This window comes from Hirundo rustica, chromosome 2 (assembly GCF_015227805.2).
Source record: "Hirundo rustica isolate bHirRus1 chromosome 2, bHirRus1.pri.v3, whole genome shotgun sequence".
NCBI lineage: Eukaryota > Metazoa > Chordata > Aves > Passeriformes > Hirundinidae > Hirundo > Hirundo rustica.
In genome coordinates, this window is record NC_053451.1 from 36,069,365 (window position 1) to 36,094,871 (window position 25,507).

Below are 25,507 nucleotides of genomic sequence, written 5' to 3' on the forward strand. Positions count from 1 at the left end.
CCTTGGGATATAGGCAGTGTCCATTCTAGAGAAGAGAGCAGCTTGATGGCTTCCCTTCTGTTGGACTGGTGTCAGGAAGGGGGCCTGTGGGACTGAGGCATTCAGAGAGGAGGGATGAAGAATTAAATGCTTGAAGAGAGTGAGAGACTTGGACTGGCTAGAGTTCAGGGGCAGGTACGTTGGCTGGCCTGGGAGCTTTCAGTGGTAAGGAGCTTGGTATAGTGTTCTGAACATTGATTCTTGGTAGGGGGTGGGGATTGTAGGCTGGGAGATGAAGAAGCGCAATCTGTTAAGGCTGGGGAAAAAAATCTGTTTATGTCCCATTATTTGGAAGCATTGGAGCAATACACTGAAAGGGGCTATACTGGTTGTAGGTAATGGGCAACTTCTTCATCAAGGTCCTTGGCAAGCTACCAGCTACTAAATTAAAGAATTTTTTTTTTTTTTTTTTCAAATTGCAGGTCAGCTCAGAGAACGAAACTATGATCCTAGTAGGAAAGAAATACCAGACAAGCTATACAAGCAGCTCCTCATGGTAACATGGGTTTGGAGACAGCAATAAACATTTTGCTCCACTTTTCTGCAAAATGAGTCCTCTTAGGGTAAATTCTCTTTAGATCCTGTCATACACTTTATCAAAATTACTTATTTTTCTCGTCTTGATACCTAAGAAAAATCAGCTATGACCTTTATAAACACGTAGTATTTCCTTTTACATCTTCCTCAGTCTGATAAGCTGATGCTCACATATACATTAACATATAGCTCTTGAAAATAATGAAGTTATTAGAACTATTTCTTAGCTGAAACAGACAATGACGCTGAACTGATGTCAACAGGAAAAACAGGCTACACATACAAATAAACTTGATTTGTATATAAAATGCATAAAAACTTTAGGCAATTTGCTTTGGTTTCCAAAACATTTGCTATAGCCATTTAGGATTTTTGGAAAGACAACATTGGAGACCCTGACAGATTATTGCAAATTTGTTTTTTGTTTGCTTTTTAAATCTGCAATAGATATTCTCACATGTTAGCCTGCAGCATAACAGTTTGTAAATCACATGCTTTACTACATACAGATGACTTTATACCAGCCGTCATGTGGAGGTTTCCCTCAAACTATCAATTTAACAGCTCTTCTGGCCATCTAAAAAGAAAAAAAGTTGCATGCTGAGTGTAAAACCAAACCTCCTGGTGGGTTCACATCTGTGGTTAGGTTACATGAAATTACGATGGATCATGTAACACAGCACATGCCAACAGATTTCCCCTTCAAAAGCAGCATGACAGAATCCAGTAGACAAACACAGTGTAAAACAATGGGTACTTTAAGAGAGGGAGGACTGGGAAATGATCTGTATTTGTGAGTACACCCTTTTGCTGCAATGGATATTATTCGTATCTTGGAAGGTGACTGTTAGACTCCTACCCCCAAAATGCTAGGCAAAACAGCTGCTGGCTTGTACCTTGCTGTTTAGACAATGCCTTCCTTGTGCCTTACCCCTATTAGAGCAAGAATGAAAAGCAAACTCTGTCCTGTAGCACTGCTCATTTTGACTCTCTGAATCTCTGTGGGTCCAGTTCTCAACTGAGCAGGAGCTGGCAGTAATGTCTTGCAGGATAAAACTGAGGTAAAACTCCGAGGACCCAGCACTTGTTACCTCACAACACCGTGGGTGTTGAGCACCATTTGCGGGCCCTGGCTCACTGGTCATGCTGAGTCCTGAGCTCAGTGGGAGCTCAGTGACAGCAGCAGGAGTAGAAGTTTGTTTGGCAGATGAGATATTGCCTCTAGTTCTGATATGATGACCATGAAACCTTGTCCCAGGTGCTGCTGTGTTTGACTTGGACCAGGAGGGAGAATGATCCAGTCCTGGATGTCGTCCTGGTGAGATCTTAGAAGGACCTGTGACAGACCTGCATGCCACAGGGGTGAAATAAATGCCATTAGCATGAAGGATTAGTCAATGCAAATGGAAATACTCACCCACAGAAGGTGGTGTATTCTAGCACCCCTACTGACTTCAAACACTAGCTTAGTACAGATGTTCAAACTCTTTAAAAAAACTGTACTAAATGCATGTAGATATTTTCATGGCTTGAAAGTCAGATTATAAGAGTTTGTGAAGGCAACATGCTACTCTCTCCCTGGTCACAGTTAAAGAGAAAATAATTAAGGAGGGATATGAGGCTGAAGAAGCTAGGGAAAGGATGAAATCTGAGATTGCATCGAGCCCTTGGCAAAGATAGCAAACAGTTACATCTTCGGTAGAGCAAGTCACCAGCCTCCCAGAATCACAGTTTGGGTTTGGGTCAATCTTGGCTGGTGCACTCACTCACTTTTGTAGTCTGTCCAAGAGTAATTTGTGCATATGGCTGTCATGTTGATCCTAGGGCTCTGAAGGAGACCCAATGGCTGCTTAATGTAAATTTTGTGCAAAAGTCTGAAAGACCATTTTTCATTGCAAATTCCTTGCTATTAAAAACTGAATAGGACATAAACACCATTCACTGAACAGGTGGTGGGACATTGGAATGGGCTGCCCAAGGAAGTGGTAGAATCAGCATCCCTGGAAGTGTGCAAAACATGTTTGGATGTGGCACTTGGGAAAATGGTTTGGTGGTGAACACAGTGTTTTTGGGTTTACAGTTGCACTTGATGATCTCAGAGGTTTTTTCCAATATTCTATAATTTTTCAGTTAGGAGTGAGCCCTATATCTAAAGAATTTCTGTGTCAGATTGATGATGCTGCATCTACTTACTAGGAAGTCAACACTGGACAGAAATGTGCAATAATTTATTGCCTCTGTGAAAGGAGCATCACTTGTTTTCCTATATTGGCATAAAACTGGGTTGTGGATAAATTGCTGTGATAATACTTTAGGATGCTACTCTAACTGCATATTGATTGGTACTCTGTCAAGTTAACTGAACACCATGCAATGCTCACAACTTAAAAATAGAGAAATAAAGATAGATCACAGACATAGAGTAGGATATCTAGGAACGGAATTGTTTACTTTTACTATTTACTATGCCAGACTCTACCTTGACTCTTCAATGATGGGAAACTTTAGGATAGTGAAATTTTAGATTTTTTTTGCAAACAGATTTTGGCTCCATCAGTTGAAAACAGAAGAATTGCACTTTTGAACTCCCAAAGGAATTTGGGAAGTTTGGTTGAATACAATTTTTTCTACCCTACTCTGCTCTTCTGCTGGCACATTGCACTGAATACAGCAGAGGAGACTGCAGCAAACTTCAGTCAGTGATGCCAAAATGTTAGCTTTTTGTTTTGCTTTCTTTTTTATCCTTTTTTTTTTTTTTTTTAAACAAAACCTTTTTCAGCACTTTTTTTTTTTTTTTTTTATAATTTCTTTTGCTATAGGTTAATTAGGTTCAGCTTTATGTACAAGAGAGATTTCCTGAGAACCAGACTAATTATTTCTCCATCATCTTTACTAAAAGCTGCTTTGATTTTGATAGACTGGCTTTTTCCCTGCCTGCTAGATCTACATAATATGTACAAGAAATTAAATTAGAATAAATGAGGAAACTTTTGAAGTAGCTGCTATTTCAAATATTTCTTCTACAGTTGTCCACTTGATGACAGAATACCAATTAGTTTTGTTTCTCTTTTTTTCCCCTTACAGAATATCTTTAGAGACACTTGAGTTTTGTCTTTAAGGTTTTTTTTTCTGTTCATGAGAGGTATTAACTGCTTTTTATACACTTAGGTGTAAAAAAAATATTCCTCTCCCTTTACATTTATTTTTTTAACTGTCTAGAATGGATCACTTTGTCTTTTGTTTTGGTTGAGGTAGTCAAAGTTTTGTCGCAACATTTTTTTTCCTCTGTTGCATGATTATTTATGAGATGGTGCATAGGTCTGCCACAAGTGTTTCTTTACCCAGGTGCTAGTGAAGAAAATTTGTTTTGTAAGGTACTTCAAAATGCAGAAGAAATGAAAAACAGGAAGAGGAATTTACAGACATGCAGCTGAAAACTCTCATATTTTAATAAGGGTGCCATTGTTATTAATTACCCAGAGCTGCTAAAATTAATTCTGATGCTGAATGCCTAGGGACTGGTACTGTGGACAGTTACTGAAAGCATATGCAATTTGAAAAGAAATCACTTGTTCTCTTAATATCTTTGACTAAACTAGGAAAATCAGTTTAAAATTATGGAATTCCTTATTTTAAAGAAAGCTTAGAATGCACAGAATACATAGTATTATTCAGCAGTGGAAGCCAAAAGATAAGTGGAACCGTAAAAATGTAAGGGAATTTTTGCTCTGTGTCACATATTAATATATGTATCTAACTCCAAATTTGAAATGGTACAACTGCAAACACACACTGGGTAATAACTTGATGGAGACACGTATGATATATTTGCAATCTGTCCTCATGTGACTACAGTAAGGAATGATTTAAAATTCTTAAATTTATAAGTCCATGAATGAATGAAAGTTCATATTTTAAAACACTGGTCTAAATTTGATGCAGCTAAAATTGGTGGCAAATTTGTGCCTGGATGTTTCAGTGGCCAAAGTGTTGCAATTAAGGTATATCTCCAACACTGTGCAGACTTCTCACGTCTTTAAGGGAGAAGTCTTCCTGTGTTATCCCCTGAAGCAGCTGGCAGTGATAAGCAGGATAAACTTCTGTACTTGGCTCAGCCCATATAGCTTTCTGCCAAAGAGAACCCTTGTTATTTGAAGTAAATAACAGGAACCTGTTCTCCTTTTAGACTCCTCAGCTGAAACCTTATTAAAGACTCAGTGATATAATTACTCTGCCTGAAAGGGATTTGTGTGCTATCTTAGACTTAATTAAAACTTGAACTTCATAAGAGATGGTGTGCGTGTGTGTATGTGTGTGCCTGTGATGAATTCAAGGAAGTGCAAATATGCATTTTCTTTAATCTTGTCTCTTGCAATCTCACATCATTATTTCTTTTGCTTATAGTTACCCAAGTTCTTCATCCCTGGGAGAATGCAAGTGCCTTGCAACATGCTAAAAACACTGAATTTAAATAAGTGGTAGAAGTGGTGAACTTCAGTATACAACTATGAAGAAGCAAGTCATAGTTTCTCCCAGAAATATAGGACAACTTGAATAACTGGATGAGGAACCAAAGATGTCTAAATTAGGTCAATTATATCATTGAAATGCTTTATGTTGTTGTATTCTTCTAATTTTAAAAAGCTTTTAAGAAAACCTCTGCATGCCTATGTAATTGTTTCTCTAGGTAAAAGACAATTCTGCTAGTGATATTTCACTCAAGTTATTTAGTTTAAATTAATCTCATACAGCTTTTTCTATGGAAATAAATGACAACAAAGCAGAAAAGAGGAATGATGCAGGGCAAAAAATAACTTTGTTGTGTCCTGAGTTCTAGAAATAAACACTCTTTTACAATTATTTTTCAGAGTAGCTTTCTGTTGTGAACAGCAAGACCAATTATTTATATTACTCCATAAATCATAATCTATTGACACCTCCTTTCCTCACAAAAATCCCAGCTGACATTTATATGAGTGACATTAATATGTAAGTACGAAAGAAACCACAAAGTGAGAGAGAGTTAATGGACAAAACCCTTGCCATTGACCTCCCAGTGAAGCCACCAGTGATGCTAATTCTGGCAACTGCTTCAGCAGCATGCCTGGTAAAGTTGGGAAGTGGGGGGTCTGGTATCTGAATGAAACATTTCTAGTACATCAGTCATCGTTACCCAAAATGCAAAAATGGTTCTGGTACAAGATATATTTTCTTTCCTCTACTACCATGCCCTCATTTTGATTGTTAATTAAGGTTACTAGAGCTTTGTTATGCTTTTTGACTGAAAAATGCCCTTTCAAGCTCGTCTGAACACATATCTGCTGCGCTGCTGGAGCATTCTATTCACAGGATGGAGAGAGGACAATGACACCTCTTGAGCTCTGAGTTCTGCTTCCTGATACAGAACATGCCTTACAGTGTTTTCAGCATTAGTTGGTCAACACAGTTTTTCATTGTTTTCATTGCTAAAGTTATGAAATAGAAACTGGGAAAAATAGAAACCATTACCTTACCTGACACTGAAATCAAGTGTACAAACAGTGCACAAGAAGAAGAAACACAAAAAACACACACACGGAAACAAAAGAACAACCAACCAACCAACCAACCGACCAAAGACATTTAGTCTCCCAGTTGTATCTCCAAAGCCGAGAGTTGATTTGACTTCTATCTTCTGCAAAGAGCATGCAATTTGAGGATTTTCACATGTTTGCAAATGGACTGTTACATGCCCAATAAATAATTACAGAAGTAATTTTGCAAAATTACTCCTATGAATTATTAAGCAGTTTCTTTTTCATAACATTTAATCAAATAAAAATGTATGTATTATGCAAGAAATGCAAAAGAAAGGATGCTGTGATGCCTGCTTTGTGAAAGCTTCATAAAACATCTCATTCCATGGTTGATTTTATCATATACATGTGAACGATACTCACAGGTGATGCAGGATGTCATAAATTCCCTAATTGGAAATAGCCTTACAAGACATCTCATAATGTATCCACTACTTCTATTTTTATGTCATTTTTCATCCTGAAAAATCCAAAGCCACTTGTAATACTAATATAAAGGGATTGTTAGGCCCTGATATGGAAAATGTCCACACTAGGGTTGGAACATAATGTTGCACGAAGGATTTGAGGACATGAGCTGAACAACACTGCTCAGTATGAATTGCATGACATTATTTAGACTGAAAGACTCTAAGTGGGATTTGGTCCATATCATGGGACCTCTGTCCCATGAGATGATGAGCTTTTTCATCATTCACAAATGATCAGGCCTCTGTGTCTGTCTTTTTCCATCTGCTCTTAATCTCAGTGACTCCTAGCACCGGTCTGATACTTACTGGGTCACAAGAATGGTACCTGCTTTCTGTCCTGCAATGTCTGAGTTCTCTCTGGGAGACTCCCAGGCTGTTCAGTGGTAGCTCTACTGAGCTCACAAAATGGGACAAGGACCATTGTGGCTGGAGACAACAAAACACAGCCATCAAATGCAATTGCACTCTCTGTTAAGCAGCAGGTGTTCTTAACTGTTTGAGTAGGTCTTGCAGCTGACAGTCTTGCTGTGGAACTATTAGACTGACACATTTTCCAGTCTTTTTGACTGTTAGGGCATCCTCTTTAACAGGAATCTTTTTCTCCTCTCTACTTGACTCAGATCGATTACAGTCTGGAATGCAAACAGATTCTTCACTGTGAAGATATAAAAAAGAAGTTTTTCAAATGTGTATATATGGCCAGGTAAAACAGAACTGAATACTGTACAACAAAATACAGTTGTAGGTCAATTACATGTACTTTTCCTCTCTTTAAAGTTCGATTATATATTGATTGCAGATAGTTTTTAAATGAATAATAAATATTTCTGAAGGCAATGCAATGTAAAAAGAAAAAAATCCAGATGACACATAGACAAGAAACCTTCTCAATTGACAAAAATATATACTTTGTGTACAACATTCAGCAATCAGTGTTTCTGATGGTATTTTAACTGCAGGAGCCCTCAGGTGTGTGCTGTGTGGTGTTAGTGTTGATGGCCCTGTGCCATTCACGTGTGCGAATTCTGTACCCAAGGGAAACACAGCACTGTGCAAGTGTCACACTGAACACCCTCCTGCAATGATAAAATTTCCCAAGGGTTGTAACACTGGGGAAAAGTGGTGGTATAATTTGGTCACCCTGTACTCTAAGGTTACATTTATAAATGTCCTACAGGGCTTGATAAGGAATGAGTGGATCTTTTAATAGATGTTAAAATGGTTCTTACACTTAGCAGAACATAACTTAATGAAACAATGCTTCTTAAGAGCATTGCTTCATGAAAGATGTATAACCATCTTTGGCATGTATGTAATTATTCATTTATTAAAAGACATGTATGGAGAAATGAAATTTCTGTCCCATGGGAGAGTTCATCTTTTGGAAATCTGGGTGGACCCAAAATGAGAAAAAATGCTGAAATCTCCAAGTATTTTACAAAATTAAGTAGTTCCAAATATTTCAGTAAAAAAAACCGACATCAAAATGGACATACTAAAGCAGTTAATCCCAGTAACACTGAAAAAAATCTAGATTTGATATTCATTAAATTGTAACATTGGTGTTTAATGTCATGCAAAATATAGTGATAAAAAATGAAAATAAGTATATTAATTATATTAAATGGAGAAAATTATGAAAAAGGTGCTTTAAACTGTTTTTAAAATTACTTTGAAACCTTTCCTTAAAGCTACTGTAAAACTCAGCACTTTTCCATAAGATATTTTGATTGAGAAAAATCAACATTTTCATATTGAATATGTTTTCATCAATCAGTTTTTCTCTGGTCTTTTAAAAATGTAACTTAATGTACTTAATGTAACCCCTAATATGTAGCAGACATACCCTTACTCCAAGTTTGAACGCTGCTCCTCTTCATCTGCCTGACTGACAATGAGTCATGTGTGAGACTTCTCCACCCCAAAGCACCGTATTACAACAACATCACACAGGACATGTGGTTCAGATCACTGGAATGAACATGGTGCAGGGGTTTTTTGGTAGTCAGATGGAAGACAGAAATCAGCAGTGGCAACATGTTTTCTTTTTTTTTTTTTTTTTTTTTTTTTTTTTTTTTTTTTTTTTTTTTTTTTTTTCTTTTTTAACATACTTTATGGGATGCACAGGAATTACAGACAGAGGATCTAGCCTGGAATTTTCCAGGGCTTCTCCTTCTGTTCACAGACATATGACACTGACCTAAGGCCACTTGCTCTTTGCTTACCTGGTCATTGTAGCTCGCCCACCATTCCCCATACTCCCTTTTGGGGTGAAACACTCTATTTCCGACTTGTGCGGGGGGGCCAGTCTCCTGCCTTTGTACCTAATAAATCACGACAACAACAGGAGCAAACAGAGAGAAGTGATTGTGTGCTCAGCCTTCTGTGACAGCTGCTGTGCAAAGGACCATGCACGTGAATGTTACTGTGGCAGTGGTAGAGTGCAAAGCAGCTGTGGGAGTGGTGGAAAAACCGCATAAAACCCCAGAGCAATGTTAAAACAAACAGGGTTATGCAGGACAGGTACACACCATTTTATTTATATATATCTATATCTGTCTCTCTATACAGGAGGAGCCAAATAGTTTTACAGAATAAGTAACATACTGAAACTTTAATATTTTTTGAAGTTAGACCAGAACAGTTAGAAACAATTTAAGGGAAGCAACACTTAAATTAAGAATCAGTGAGAAATCAGCTGGTGGCCGTGCTCTCAATCCTAACTTATTTCCCTGATCATATATCTCTGTAATACATGCGTCGCTTGTTTCACTTTTCAAAGCAAGCACCAGAGTAGTGGATTGGTTGGGTAAAATTTGTGTGGGCTCACAGTTCATTTTGTGAATGGGACTTCCTCTCTCCACTGGCAACAAATAGAAGTTAGATGACTTACTGAAATCTAGACGTAAAGTCAAGTGAGATCAACCCCAAATCTAGAGCCCTGTGTAGCACAATGCATGTTTTATGTACAAGACCTTGCACTTTGATGAAAAAAAAATCACTTGGATAAACAGTTTAATACTGGATAATCTAATTACTTCATGGATGGGATACAAGATAAGACCTGGTCATTGTGTGCTCACTGAACGCTCAGTTGGGGTGTGATTAATGTAGAGGTCTCATCATACTGTCTCTCCTCCCAGCAGTGAACTTCATCCTAATCGTACAAATTCTTATGCTAGGTGTTGAAATACCTATTTAAGTCCTTTAAGAAAAATTTGGGCAAAAAAAAATTTGCACGTGTCTTCTCAAAGAGATTGTGATATCCCACCCCCAAATCCTATAAGCTGCACTGTGGGCTTTTAACACTGTTCTGTGGCAAAACTTGTTCATTTAACACTATTAAAATCACAGAATAATGGACTTTTTTGTTGCTCGTTCATTAATCTGATCTAGATAACAAAAGTACCTTGAAGAGAATTACCGTGTAAAAGAGAAAGAACCTGAGTACAGAGAAAGTGAACTAAATATTGGATGCCATTGTAGTAGACCTTCAGATGCAGTGGATTGCATAAATCATCGATGAAGAAGCTTAGTGAATCTGAGAGTGAACCAGAGACAGAAAAATGAGGTGTATAAGTGTAAAGTCCTTTGTTTTACAAATCATATCCTTACTTAAAGGAGGAACAACAGCAATTTTGCAGATTGACTACCGAGGTTTTAAGACAATCCGGAGTGTGGTATATGTAGTGCTTCCAGATAGGCACGAAACTCACACAGGACACATACGTACTAATGGAAGTTGATTCCTAGAGCAGAGGAAAAAGTAGATGGGCTTAGAGAGCAGATAAATTTACTGAAAATTACAAATTATGTCAAACTGGATCGTACAAAATTAATTGGGATAACCAGAGAAAAAGAGGAGAGAGAAAAGAATGTGTAGAAACTTCACAGGAAGGAAAAGGAAATAAACCTGAAGATGTTAGACAAGAAAGAATTTAGGAGGAGCAGGATGGAAACACAACTGTGTTTAGACTAAATAATCAAAAGAGATATTTTGTCTAGAAAAGCAGAGGAAAAAAAATCAAAACTAGGAAAACTGGGATACTCTAAAAGCTCATGATAAGCAGGATTCTAGAAAGTAGCCAACAAAAGGAAATAAGAGGTAAATGTCCTTGGTAGCCCCATCCTGAAGAACCACAGTTTAGGATGGATGTGACCAAGATAAATAGATCCCCACAACTGTCCATTTCACATTAGCATAAATTTCATGACCATGAAAATCAGCAGAGACACTGCTATGAATCTCTCAAGTTTATCCATCCACTCAAGAGCAAATTGCACCATCAGAAACAAGTTGTTGTCTCATCAAACCTCAAAGTCTTGAGCCGTAGTAGCTGCTACGCTGCCAATCATTCAGTGCTAAATGTCCATGTAATTATGAAAACAGTGAGCAAACTCTAATCGATCCTGCTGGTGTGGAAAGTGCATCTAACTGCTGAAAGGAAGCTGCAAAATTCTTTGAGTGACTATTCTGGAAAGGCACACCAAAGGTTTTGCATAAAATGTTTTCAACTCTCAGAGCAGACACAGGAAATTAATTTGGCTCAGAACATCTTGCATTAGTAAAATGTCCTCTTCCAGGTTGTTAAAACCAAGGATTGCTTTAAAAGAGCCAATCTGTTGAGAGGGAAACCCTCAGGCATTTCTTTGCAGTTGACATAAGAAACACTAACGTGGAAAGTAATTGGGTATTTTGGAGGAGGCAAAAAACCCTACAATGTGAGCAGTATTCACAAGAATAAGTTTATTTTCTCCTTTTCTCCAACTCCAAGAAAAGAGAGAGAGGACTTTCATTCTGTGCAGAAAGGCAGCTACTAAATTCTGTTAAAGAATTTAAAATATTTTGGGTCATCTTTAATTGTTTTTCTCACATCTTTTGGTGGGGAATTGTGATCTGTGTCTTTTTTTTTTTTGCAGGTGCAAGTTTTCTTAAGGAAAATATTTAATGATAAATAGTAGTATGTTTTATAAGTGTTGATCAGTGACAGGAAATTTAGGAAGTAATTCCCAGTTATTCCGTCACAGCAGGAATTATCCATTTGCCAAATGCTTGGTCACGTCACTCTGTCTTACATAGCAGTGCTCTGCTCTCCCCAGAGAGCCTCACTAGAGAAAAGGAGACTCCTGGGCTGAGAAACCATGACTGTACTGCCTTGTTTTTTAGTGAAGTCAATATACATGTGATACATAGCAGGAAACACCAGTGAGACTGCTCAGCTTTGAAGGACTTCTAGACCTTTCTCTGGCCTTGTTCACCTTCCAACAAAACTCTTCTTGTAGACCAATATTAATGGGTACTACGGGAAACAAAGGGGGAATATGGGTATCATCATCCTAAATGAGATCAGTAGTGATTCACTGAATCTGTAGAAATCATCTTTTATGCGTGTGTAGGCATAGATCCTTACACAATTTTTGGGTTTTCTCCTGTCCTGATAAGTCTCTAGATACGGGCTTTTTTAGACTATGCCTTCACAGTAGATCCGTGTGTCCTTGTGGTCTTGACTTCATGTTACGATGAGACACAACTTTGTTCATGGTCCCTTGTACCTCTGCTTTTTCCCAGTTTCCATGCAGAAGGTGTTGGATACCTTGATCAGCAGCTCATTTCATATGGCTATACATCCCCTATCTGGAGGATGTTGGCCAGACCTAGAAGTTGTTCCATAGCCTACATTTGTGAATAGTTTGGTCAAAGACATTTTTGAATCCTTGAAAAATAATCTATGGATAGAATGTGGATGGTAATGCACAGGTTCTGTTAAAATGTCTACACTACACATTTTGAGAGATTTTTCAAAAGACAGGAGCTTGCAATAGCAAAAAGTAGTTTTTTCAAACAATTTGTTCTCCCCAAAAAAAAAAAAAAAAAAAAAAAAAAAAGGCAGTTATAGACCTGTTTTTCAGTCTTCAACATAAGGGTTTTTTTCTCTTTTTCAGTAGAAAAGTTTAACTAACTGGAGATATCTCAGGGTATCTTTAGGTTTTTAAAATGCAAATCAAAGGTAATTTATTGTGTCAAAGATGGAGACCTGTCATCAATTCCTGTTTCAAATGCAATCTTATACTGCCGTGCAGAAGTGTTATTAATTATTATGCACCCAATGTGTGTTTCACACTGTTAACTTACACACAAGCAGTATATTTCACCTACAATACTCCTTGGTCTTGATATTAGGAAATTATGAAGAAGTTACATTTTATAGCAGCAGAGTTAAAGCTAGCCTTTAGATTAGGTATGACAATATATGTTTAAAGATTTTTGCAAAAACACTAAAGAGTGGAATATGAAAAATATTTGGGTTTTTTAATGTAGGGGCTGCTTTGAGCTACAAACATACTGTGTCCTCGATTCTGTGAGATTGGTCATGCTGTCTTGAAATTGCAGCATACTGCACTGAATATTTTGAAAGAGTCTGTGTTTATTATGTGAAATTTCCCCATTTATGTAATGGCCATAATAAATTGTATATTATTAAGCATGCCACTTTTTTCATTCTTATAAAAATCAACATATAAACATTACTTCCTTATTAACACAATTTCAGCAAGTAAAATTGCTTTAGAGCCAAACATACATTTTTTTTTCAAGTGCAGCATAACATTTTACTCTTTTTTTAAAGCTTATTCTAATTAAGCAATCATAGGTAATTGCAGCTGGTGAATTAAAACTACATTTTTGTTGGAATGATATACAAAGCATTATCCTGGCTCAAGGAAAGCTTAGACTGATAGCAAAATATCACCAGTCTGTTTAATGGCCTTGTTCAAGAAAGATTTTTCCTGAAATGTTGGACAAACCACTGTACAGGATTTTCATACGGTAGGGTGTTACCTATATAAATGTTCAATATATAATGCTATAGTCAAAACTATAGCAGATTAAAATAGTAATATACTATAAACATATATAATGTCTATATATTTTAACAGACATCTGCCTTGAATTTCAGTTACAGTCATGAAAAGGTATCTGTCACCAAACACAGCTCTCACCCAGATGAAATGCCATGTCTTCCACCAGTCCACATCAATATTTAGGATACAAGTACAAATATCATTCATTATAATTCATACAGGTGTTCCCACAGCAGCTGACTGCTTCGTGATTTGGTGGACCTTGGAAGGAGGAGCGTGTGTGTTCTGATCGTCTGTTTATCAGATTGATTACAGTGCATCAAATTAATTACAATGTCAGTTTTTATCAAAGTTTGCTGTAGAAAGAAGCAGAAGTTCCTGTGGTAAACAAACCTGGCAGACAAGACCTACATCGTGCATGCTAATGAACATGAGACCATCTGCATGGCTTCTCTGGGTGCTCTCCAGCTTGTGTGATAAGGACAGAATTGATAGAGTATATGGTGCCATTAATTTGACATCAGAATTTTGGGACACAGGTTTGAAGATGGAAAAAAAAAAATTGTAAAAGGGATAAACACTGCTAATAAAAAACCAGAAATTCTTCTGTCCCTAAAAAAATATAGAACTTTTGGGTCCCATCTTCACTGTTCCTCTCTTGTTTTTTTTGCAGTACAGTAGCAAGACTTCATTCTGCAACCTAAAGCATATGTAGTTAAGAGTAGTCAGGATGTTGACAATGTATTTAATTTGCAGTCTTCCGCTATGATATTTGTTTCAAAATGATGATAACAGTGTCTTAATAACATAAATAATGCCAAATATTAGGCTTGAAGACATGTGCTCAGTTAATGCAGCCAAAAAAAAATTATATGAATCAATCAATCAATCAGTCAATATTTTAATTATATTTGAGGGGAAAATTCAGAACAACAGCACTAACACTGTACAAAAAGCATTGTAATAAGATCATTCAAGAGTATAAATTCATTATACAGATTGCAATTCATCAAAATCTTTCAGTAATACCTTTCACTGAGTTTTATATAATATTCTTCAGAGTGTTTGAAATTTAATTAATCACAATATCAAACTTGTCCAAGAAGACACCAAGACTAAATTATTAAGGGAAAAGTGAAGGACTCAAATCATTCAGTAATCTCTCAATCTAAATTTTTCTAGCATATTAGATTAAAATAGCACCAAATTATCTATTTGGGAACTGATTCATTAATAAATGCAGACTAATCCATCAAAAGGATAATGACTTTCTCTGAAGAGTCAAATTTTTTTATCCTGCATGTATCAAAATTCAATTTTAGTAAGGCTATGAAACAAACAAATAATATCTTGTCTCACTATGCCTAGATTTTCTTTTTTTAAATAGAACAATACCTATTGGGCCAAACCTTCACCTCATGTAAATTGTTATCTGCTCTAATGGCATTAAGTCATGTAAGAAGCTTAGTCCTCACATTTTCACCATCAACTCATAATACAGAGCATCTAACTACTTTTGCGCAATTTGTAGTCAAGGGTCCCCTTAAAGAGCATCTGGAGAAATTAATTTATTTTTTGGTATGCATTGATTTTTCTGTGACATCTTTTACCCTGCAGTAATATGTGGTCCTGTTTTGCACCGCTTTTCCACTTTTCAGTTTCCACAAGAATTTATTGCATTGATTTGGGCAATGACTAAAAATGCTGGTCACTGTTATAGTTCAAAGATGGTGCCAGTCATTTCTAGAATGCAATTTCTTAAGCATTAGTTCTCCCAGTTCGCATTATTTGATAATCTCCCAATTATTCTCTGTACACACAAGAGCTGATTAGAAGCACTAAAAGTACCCTTTAAATTTTTTTTTTTTTTTTTTTTTTTTTTTTTTCCCATGGAGAAATAAAACTGAAATTGGAAAGATCTTTTAGTGTAAAGCTATTATAACAGCCTGATGGGGTATAAGACCTGTGGGCAGGAACCTCTCTGACAGACATTAAAAATAATTTTATTTTTCACCAGGCTAGAAAGTAACCCTTTTTTTTTTTTTTTTCCCAATCAGTGTTTATTTTGTACAAGACAGAATGGTTCCACCCAGCTCCAGTAGGAAAGCAACCCCTGCTGTCGTATATCACAAGCTGCTGATATTGCTCCATACAACAGGTTATACGCTAGTCTTGAGTTCAGTCTTGTTGGGTTACAACCTCTTCTATATTCAGTTTCATGTTTTCCTTGTTTAAATCTGTTCAACTACCTGCAGAAACTGCAGAACCGATGACTTTTATGAAATCTTTGACTATTAGTCTAGAGTTTAAGAAAGCTATATTTTGCCTCATTTTGCCTGTCAATGGACCTGATGGAGTGTTAGTCTTAGAGTAGTGTATGACCAGTCAGATCACCAGGAGTATCTCAGCCATTTGGTTATGAAAATTGTGAGTATGAACCTATAGGCTGTGTCCTGGAGAAGTCTGGTAAGTAAAAAGTTTTTAAAAATTAGTTTGGAAGTGAGGTGTAGTGTTCTTTTATCATGGTTCAAAATGTGTCAGAGAAATTGTTTAAGCTGCATATATATGAAGACAAAACTGGCACTTGCACTATAAAAATGTGTCTCAATGGGATATGCTGCAGCGGAAACTCAGGATCAGTATCTTTCTTAATGGGTCTGCACATGAAGAATGAGAACAAATTCTCTCAGTTTTTCTTGTACTCCAACTTCTTTACAGGACCAAAAGCTCCGTGTCAAACAACAGGCCTGTTTCATATCTTAGGCAAGTTGCTGAGGCATGGGGAATTTGCCTCTTTCCCATTTATGTTTGAAATCCTCATGCTGATAATGCACACACATAGTCTAAAAAAATTTGATCACAGCTTGATGACCATGACTTCAAATCTATCTGCTTATTCATGTATGTGGATTTTAGCCAGTGAAAAGTTGATATCTGGACAATGGGAATGGCCTGGGTTGCGTCTTGGGGACCTTGGCATGGTGTGTGTAACAGTGGCAGAAGTTTATTCTGATGGAGATTCCCATTTGTCTGGAAAACCAAGGTCTTCCCAGGACTTTCTTCATAATGCAACACAGCAGCAGTGAGACCTTGAAGAAGTTTTCACATTTTCGATTCACTTGCTCTTTTTCAGTACTTTATGTGTATTTCAATAATATTTCAATAATATTCAACATTAGAAGTACTGTTTTGAAAATTTCCTGTGGAAAAAAGAGTGGACTTTTTGAGAAACTTCAGTTCAGACTTCTGAAAAAGCTCATCTCAAGATTTCAGTGCTGAAATATGGCGTACAGGTGCGTGATATAATACTTAGACTGGAATATTTCTAACCATGAATGGCAGCTTTTAGGCTGATCCAAGCATATTTTCATATTTTCTGGTCCAAAATATCTCCTGTTTGAATTGTAATGAAGTAGCTATAGTCAATTATAGGCAGGAAAAAAGAAGAAGAGAAGGGAGAAAACCAACTGTTCCTTGCAGAAATGGAGCATGCAGTGCGATGGTAGACACCTGTTTCCAAAATATTTCATTATGGCACAGTTTGGGACTGCCTGATGTCTAATTATACACCAGCTATAGACCCTGCTGGTCCAGGACTGAATCCAATTCAGTGGAAAAAAATCTACCTTGCTTACCATATTTTCCTCATAGAAGAAATGGAATGGCAATTAACAGCATTTGAGCCCAGGCACCTGATAGTTTCTTCCAATGTACCAGTGTAATGCTTGAGAGGGAGAAACCTGATTCTGAGGTGGATGTGTGAGCATATTTGTTTACGTTTAGTTAGATAAAACAAAATTATAGTGATTCATATAATAAAAATTTTCTGGCTCCCCTAATAGGGGAGTTTGGCTCACTAGGACAAGGGATCGCCAGTCCTGGATGAAGCTGTCAGTACTATCACTTCTCCAGAGTGATAGTACTGAGCATACAGAGCAATGCTCAGTTCTGTAATCACACAGTGCAGGACAAACTTCCTAAATGGACAAGGAAATACATTAAAACGAAGATGAGTAATCTGTTTAGTTTGACAGCCATAGCTTATGTTTAAATATTTAGAAAATAATTCATCACATAGTAAACCCAAGTAGAATAAAGTATCACTGCCACACCAAGTTATTAAGGGTTAGTCTCAAAAAGATTTGTGAGAGAAGTGTCTATAATAAGGTGCAGGAATTTATGTGCATAGTTCTGTTGTCTAGTATCATGCTGTTCACAGCTGTATGGAGTAATTAGACACAAAACACTGCCAATGTACCTTGAATATACCTAACATTATCTACCTTAGCTGGTGATTATTCTTTCCTTTAGAGTGATGTTTGGATTGCAGATTGAAAGTGCTGCTCAACCTTCTGGCTTAGTTACTCATTAAGGAGATGATAATCTGTCTTGTTTTGTTTCAGGGGGGTGCTTTTCGCTTGTACTGACCATCTATAGGCTTCTCTCTTTTGAGAAAAATACTGGTAGGATTTTAAAGACCTAGATAGTATATATATATATATATATATGAAAGATAATATTTAGGGAGGTTTTAAATACTTTGTTAGCTGCTCAGAACAGTTCATTACTTGCTTTAAAGGCGAGAAATCTTGCTGCTCTTTTGGTAGTTGTGGGGAGATGAGTGTGAAGCTTGGAAAATGGAGCATGTGTGCTTTGGCCCATTTAAATACACCTTCCAGAGGACAAACAACTAGCGGTTAATTTTTTGTATGAAATCCAGGGAAATTATGTTAGAAAGCTATGAGGAGATTTTGACTGCGTGCACTATTCTGCAGGTCAGGTTAACATGACTGAGACCCTTTGATGTGCAGTGCTGATTAGAAATATTGTAATAGAAATATCATAATAGCAGCTCTTGCAGCACAAATATACAGCCTTTATCTAATGTGGAATAATGAATTATTTGAGAGTGAGGAGAGGGTAAATTAACCCTGTATTTTCTAGCCTTTTTAAAAGGGTGTGTACCATATGTGATAATAGTTCCTGGTACCTCAAGGTAAGATTTATTCAGTGTAGTTATGACCCTCCTAGTCTCTATGAAACTAACTGGTAAGATGACTGGAATCAGAAGTTCCAGATGCCTCTCTACACCAGTTATATGTATGGCTTTGACTTCAGCTGTGTAGTACTCTCCTTTGTGAAGTCACTTCTGATAATGTTAAGTTCTTTAGCCCTACTTTAAATGAGGGCAGAATATCTTTTGGTGAGTAGTGCCGAATCACAATAACCTGCATGAAAGGGTTTTCATTTCACTGGGTAATGAATAGTTATACTCTCTCCTTCTACATATTTCAGTATGTGAAAATTCATTCCAACACACAACCACAGCTTGCCTGAGTTTTCTTAATTGAAAAACATCCCATGCAAAAAGTCATTTAGGACTGTAACAGATGCATTGCTTTATTTAGGCAAAAGCGGTCTTGTTATCTGTCATTTTGTGGCTGATGTGAAAGCTCGAAATGGCATGTTGGCATTATCTGTTTGACAATGATTGGATGCAATACTACACTGTGCTATAAATTAGTGTCAAGAAGCAAAATGCTAATGATAGAGGCCCCTCTATGCACTGGTTACTTAAATAACATGTTTCTTTAAATTCAACAGTGACTCATTCTCTTTTAAATAAAACCCCTCTGAGCTATTTAAATGATGCCATGAACCTCAAGTGCCTATTTCCTTTGATTCTGAATACTATGTTGTTTACTTGAGTAACAATCCAAAGAATCTTTGAGCATTGTACTGAGTAATACCTTGAAACCTATTGTTTTGTGTAACCAGATTTTTTTCAAAGAAATGTTTGATTATCAAGTAAAATGGTGGAACTCTGCTCATTTTCTACACAAAATGGAATTGAAGCAGGCAGTAGTTTTCTATTGTTTCTTAGAGATTATATCAGACTTAGGTGAAGTCCTGAGCACCATTTAAAATGTACTCATCACCTTTTAGGACTCTCTTTCATGTAATCAAATTACATCAAATTTATTAGAGAGAATATCCCTGGATCAACGGAGTCATTTTGTTCTTGGATGCCTAAAGCCTTCAGGCACACACTGACTGAACACTACTAAACTCAGTGGCACCATCGCAGTTTAATCAGCTGGGGATTCGGTCACATTTGTCAGGAGGATCTTTTTTGTTACAGTTTTGTGCATTGATGAGCACTGCTGAGGACATATAAGTTTTTCTCCAAGTTTCAAAAGCAAAGTTCAAGTTCTTTGTATCCAGGCGAATATGTCAATGTATCAGCTTTCTGTGGCCATTTTCATCCCTACAAATACTGGGCACTCTCAAAGCTGTTTTGGACTGAAATAATTTCCAAGACAGTGCTATTGAAAAAGAAGTCTTTGCTAATGATGATCTATTATAATCTGCTAATATCTCCCTACTGCAGATATTATCTTTGCGCTGAGGCATATAAAGAAATGAAAAGAGAGTCCTCAAAAAGAAGAAAATGCATCTTGTTATTTAGAATATTTAATAATGGTGTATGCCTTTTTCTTTTCAGCACAAAACAAGGATTTTAGAGTAACATCTTTCCAAACCAGACCTAAACAGATGACAAAGAATTCCTTTTCAAGCCCAAGATCTTTCTGTCATATATAACTTCATCTTGTTGAGTAAAAAGTTTGCAAAGTGGCAAATGAGTTCTGCAGCAAAAGTGAAGGAAAATAATAATGATCTCAAAGAAGAATGCTTTCTAGTGAAGACATATTTTAAAGAATGACTCTTTTAACAGTCTTAAAAGTTGCTATAGGACCTCTAATTCAAATACTTCTGGTCATTTATAGATAGAGACAGAAGTTGCAGAAAAGGATATTTCAGGTAACCATCTCTAAATCTGAAAAATGATATATCATTTGAAAATATCATCCTACTCTGCACCTGGAAAGGAACTGGAAAAAAAACCCCATCATTAACTGATCATAAAGATAAAAAATCTCATAATTGACTGGCCATTTTTGTACCACTTCAAAGTGTCTGAAAGAGAATCATTAGTAATAATCTGACAAAAAAAAAAAAAAAAAAAAAAAATCACTTTGGCATAATATATCCTGCAGGTCTTACTAATAAAGTCCTCCCTCAGGTTTAAATTGTGGTTCACACATAAATGGAAGCACAAATTGTCCTTGTTCCATGCCAGCTGCAGTTGTAAACATTGACATGTCTGGAATTATTCATATTATCAATCTTAAAATCCATGTGTGTTTCAATGAGGAGAAAGATTTAGCTGCATGTCACTTCCAGGCTAGACATACGTAGCTGAGGAATGACAAAATTACTTCTTTGCAGTTTCATATTGACAGAATTTTTCTTTATGCTAGCAGTTAAATAACCTAAATTATCCTCACAGCACCTATACCAAAAGTGAAAGGATCAAATTATGAAAACCAACCACTGGGCAAGATGCACACCTACAGGTTCTGTCTATGGAGCAGGCCAGTTTCCACTCCAGAGCTCTCATTTCTCTTTGGTGTTCACTTGAGGTAATTCTTATAAATTGAACATACAAGTTTTCCTCATGATTGCTAAATTCAAATAATACCTTAGGAAGAAACAAAGAAGTATCTCATAAGGGAGCATCTGTTCGGTGGCAGGAAGGGTAGACAGAGCAGGACCTGTGAGCAGCTGAATTTCTTAGAGTTAGGAGGATGTTTACAGAAAAAGATAAGGAAGAGAATATAGGTGAGGACAAAAAGAAAGAAATTAGGAAGAGATAGTATAAGAAAGGAAAGTCAAGGGAACAGGAGATAAAAGCTATAGCAGAAGAGTCATACAGAACAAATCCTCAGATGCTTTAGACCGGCTGCTCATGCTGACTCTTGTGTTTAAGACTCCACCTCGATTAAGGAGCTCTAGCAGCAACCCTGTTGTCTTACTGCTTTCACTAGAGGCAAAACACAGACACAATGAAGTTCATTTAAGAGAAAGAGATTGTAAATGGGTGCATTCAGGACAAGGCAATGAGTTGTATTTCTTGTTCTCTTGGATTTTTTTCCTCCTACAATCTTGTTTTTTCTCCCTAGATTCATATACAGTTGTCACATACAGTAGTTCCAACTTCGTTTTCCCATTGCTTCGTCCCCTGTTTCTTTGTACAGCATTTGACTAAATCAAACCCAAAACTTGCAGACGTAGGACAGAGGACTCGCTCCACTTCCAGTGCAGAGGCAAAGGAAGTCCCTTTGTCTTTCCACTATCAGTAACTCTCAGAAGACCACAATTGCCTCCCCACACTCCCACATTAGAAAACTTTACCTAAGTGTTTCACCAGATGATCCCCTTCTTTTCCACAGGTTCACCAGGCTGCTGGAGCGGCTGGCGGCCGAGGATGACTTTCCATCTCCTACGTGCATGCGGACTACTGTCGATGTGGTGAATGCACTGCGCACGTTCCTCTCTGGCTTGGCGAGGATGATGTAGACCTTGGGCACAAACATGCAGCCAAGGGCCACCGTGGCACTCAGACTCACTGAGAAACACATGGTGATTATCTTGTAGTTGCTTCCAAAATATATTGGCACAAAAGCCAGCCAAATGATGCAGGTGGTATACATGGTAAAGGCAATATACTTTGCTTCGTTGAAATTAGCTGGGACATTTCTTGTCTTAAATGCATAAAAGGTGCAGCTCAAAATTAGTAACCCATTATATCCAAGGGGAGTCACAACACCCAAATTGGTGGTGTTACAAATCAGGTAGACCTCTCGGATGCTTGGATAATCATGCATTATATCTGGTGGCTCCATTATAAAGAGTGCAACTATGATGCCTAACTGTATACATATCAAGATAAATGCAATAACTAGCTGGGCACAGGCACTCATGAACCTAGGTTTCTTTGTACAAATTTTCTTCTTGCTTCCAGCCAGGATTCTTGCAATGCGGTTGGTTTTAGTTACTAGAGCAGAATAGCTCATAGCTGGCGAGAGGCCGATGCCAATTCGCTGAAGGTAGCAGTAAATCTGTTGAGGTTTTGCAATCAGGCAGAAAGTGCACAAGTAACCCAAGCAGATGCCGGCCAGAATGATGTAGCAAAGTTCTCGGCTGGATGATTTGACCACTGGAGTATCACGGTACATTATGAACACGATTGTAACAAACAGTGTGGCCAACAGACCCAGGCATGCAAAAACAACGGCTGCAATCGGTTCAGGATCGCCCCATCTGAGATACTGGACTGGGATGAGGTCACAACCTACAGAAAAAGAAAAAGAGAAAGGTAAACTGAAGAATGTAGATGTGAGGTTCTTTAATGATAGTTAGAGGTTTTCCTGGTATTTCTCTCCTTTTTGTCTTTCAAGAAGCTGCTATTGTATTGAGCATAGGCTCAGATTGTTTTAAAATAATGTCAATATAATGGCACAATAAGTACATTCCAATGACAGCTTATTTCAGTAATACAATTTATCTGGGATAGAACATGATGACCAAGCTGATTAAGAGAAGTCACATGTCACAGTGAAAATTTGCCTTTTAAATTCTATGAAATACAGGAATTTATGAACAAATTTCTGCAGCAAGTTGCATTACCTCAGTACAAAATGCTTCAGAGTTCTTTGCATACTATTTGCACTTAAAGGACTAGATATCAATCCTACTAATTATACTGTACACCATGAAGGATATTGGTATTTTCTTAACGATTCTGGAGGGAAATCTTGCAGACTCTGTCAAAAAAAGAGTGTTTCTGAGATGTGCTATATTTTTTCTAACAAAAAATTTCTAGAATTGGTCTTATAAGTAGTAGGTAATTTGGAATGGCACACTACACTCACTTTTTTTTTCTGCCATTCACCCTTCTGAAATTTCTAAAATATCAAAACCTAATCTAACTTGTGAAATAAAACTGAAGTTAATAAATTAGCAGTAAAGCTGAATTAGCAGTGCAGCCCATTTAAGGATGCTTGTTTTTAGTTTTGCATAGGTTTTAGTAAATCATTCTATGCATCTGGGTCATGGGAAGTCAAAAATGCTTTTAATTCTACAGTGTACAGATCAATAGACAGGACTAAATGCTGTCAGAAAACTTGTTGCTGGCATCCCTTCTTCTTCTCTCCTTTGTGTTTGCACTGTTGAGGCTGGAAAGGTATTTCTACTTTCTGGCCAGTCTATGATCTCTTCCAGGTTTTCTGGGCAGACATAGTTGCTGTGTTGCTGACTACAGCCATAGGCACATTGTGGCATCAATCCTTGAACTGTATTCCCAGAACCTGAATCTCCTTCTCAGGTCCTTTGACCTTCCTTCTTTTCGTGACTTTCACTCAAGATGCAGATGGGTTCTGTGCCCTGTGGCACCAGGGTATACAATACCAATGTCTACAAACTATTTGCTCTGAGGTGATATCTAGGCACTTCTTGGGCAACAGGGCTTCAGTAAATGTAGCAGTTGCTCCAGAACAAAAATGTCATTAAAAAATGCACACACCTATACCTTTCTCTAAGGTTTTATTGCTGGGTAGACATCATGTGGTACCGGATATGCCTTTGGTCAGTTTGAGTCAGCTGTCCTGGCTGTGTCCCCTCACAAGATTCTGCTCATACCCAGCATGCTGGTGAGGGAGAGACAGCATTGATAAATGACTACTGTGTTATGAACATGTCTCTAGCTACCAATGCAAAGAACGGCACTGTGAGGCCTGCTGTGGGGAAAATGAACTCCATCTCAGATGCACCCAATACAGTAATAAAAATGGGGAGGACCTTGATGTTTTGGAGTGTAACTTCCTGAGAACATGGACATGCTGGCACTGCCAGCTAGGTCAGGATAGCAGGGGTGGATGATGGAATGGAGAAAATGCAACTAAAATATTTTATTTCCCCTATACTTGTATTGAGCTTGACTGGACTTGATTGAAAAATCTAAATTACTTCAAAATTTTGTATTTTTGTAATCATGTTGCTGCCTTCTGGTTAGGTCATGCAGGAGAGTGTCATCCTGACTTGTGGCTTGTGACAAAGCACTTCACCCTGTGAAGATGGAGTACCAGATGCTCACATCTGCAGTGGGGGGTAGGTAGGACTCTGTGCTGCGTATGTGGATGCCAAGAGATGTCAATTAATTAGGCAACCTGGGATCTCAACAACTTGATGAGCAGGAGTAAATGTAAATATGAGGACTAAATTTTGGGAATTTCTACATGCGAGATCTATGGCATGCCCTTTCCTGTATTTTAAGTAGAGCTTAAAGTTTTCTAAATCTGCCACTAACATTCTTAGCAGTAAAAATAATTTCATGAAACAGTATGAGTAGGTATTAGACCTAACTCCTTTCTTCTCCATGTATTTTTGCATTCTTTATCTCCACAGAAATAGTATTTTTGAAGATATAATGCCTTCAATCAGGTGGCAAAAGTACAAGGCAAATATTTCTGTGTTCTTGAAAAGAGTGGAAAAATCAGTAGGCTTGGGGTCAATGAGTCTTTGACATTAGTGCAATTAAAGTATACAAATTTGCAGTCACTGTAGTGGAAGAGAATTGGGCTCCTTACTGAACACAGGTTAATTTACTATCCATACCTGCCTGCTTTGATGTGAAAAGCTTTCATTTGCATTGATAAAATTATTACCACACCTAAACATAAGAAAGACATTTTTATTAAGCACTCTCACTGCATTAACTGATGATATCTTTTTAACTCTTGCATTTTTAACTCTTGGTTTTTGGATTTACTTATTCAGTATTCAGTGTAAAGGACACCTTGTATTTATTTCTGACTTTTTCAAGTTTAAAGTAGCACAGTAATCACATAATTAAACCCAATATTTTACACAAGTGAGAGCAGTGAAAAAGGATAAAAACAGGAAGGAATCCTCTGTTGTGTCCAGATGTCCCACTGTGGGTTCTTCCTCAGGAAGTTTTATAAGTAAAGGACTTCTAAATCTATTTCTGATTTTAGCAATATTTAATTAATATTTTGTGGAAACAGATAGTTTCCAGCTTCTAACACTGCTATGTAGTCTCGACAGGAAATTTGAAGAGAAAAGGTCTTTATCTGGTAGCTGGCCTTTGCATGCAGACAATGA

General features: G+C 37.2%; 1 protein-coding gene across 4 annotated transcripts in view; it reads right to left on the reverse strand.

The window, feature by feature from the left end:
• Positions 1-25,507, reverse strand: part of GRM5 (glutamate metabotropic receptor 5) — a 248,064-nt gene that overhangs the window by 7,710 nt on the left and 214,847 nt on the right. For 2 of the 4 annotated variants that reach the window (XM_058419403.1, XM_040056246.2), the window contains exons 9-10: positions 21,740-22,679; positions 8,848-8,946 (exon numbers count right to left, since the gene is read on the reverse strand). In XM_058419403.1, coding sequence (XP_058275386.1) covers positions 8,848-8,946; positions 21,740-22,679 — 1,039 coding nt within the window. Of the gene's footprint in view, positions 1-7,115; positions 7,278-8,847; positions 8,947-21,739; positions 22,680-25,507 lie in introns of all 4 variants that reach the window. The other 2 variants (XM_058419404.1, XM_040056248.2) reach the window with 2 other exon arrangements.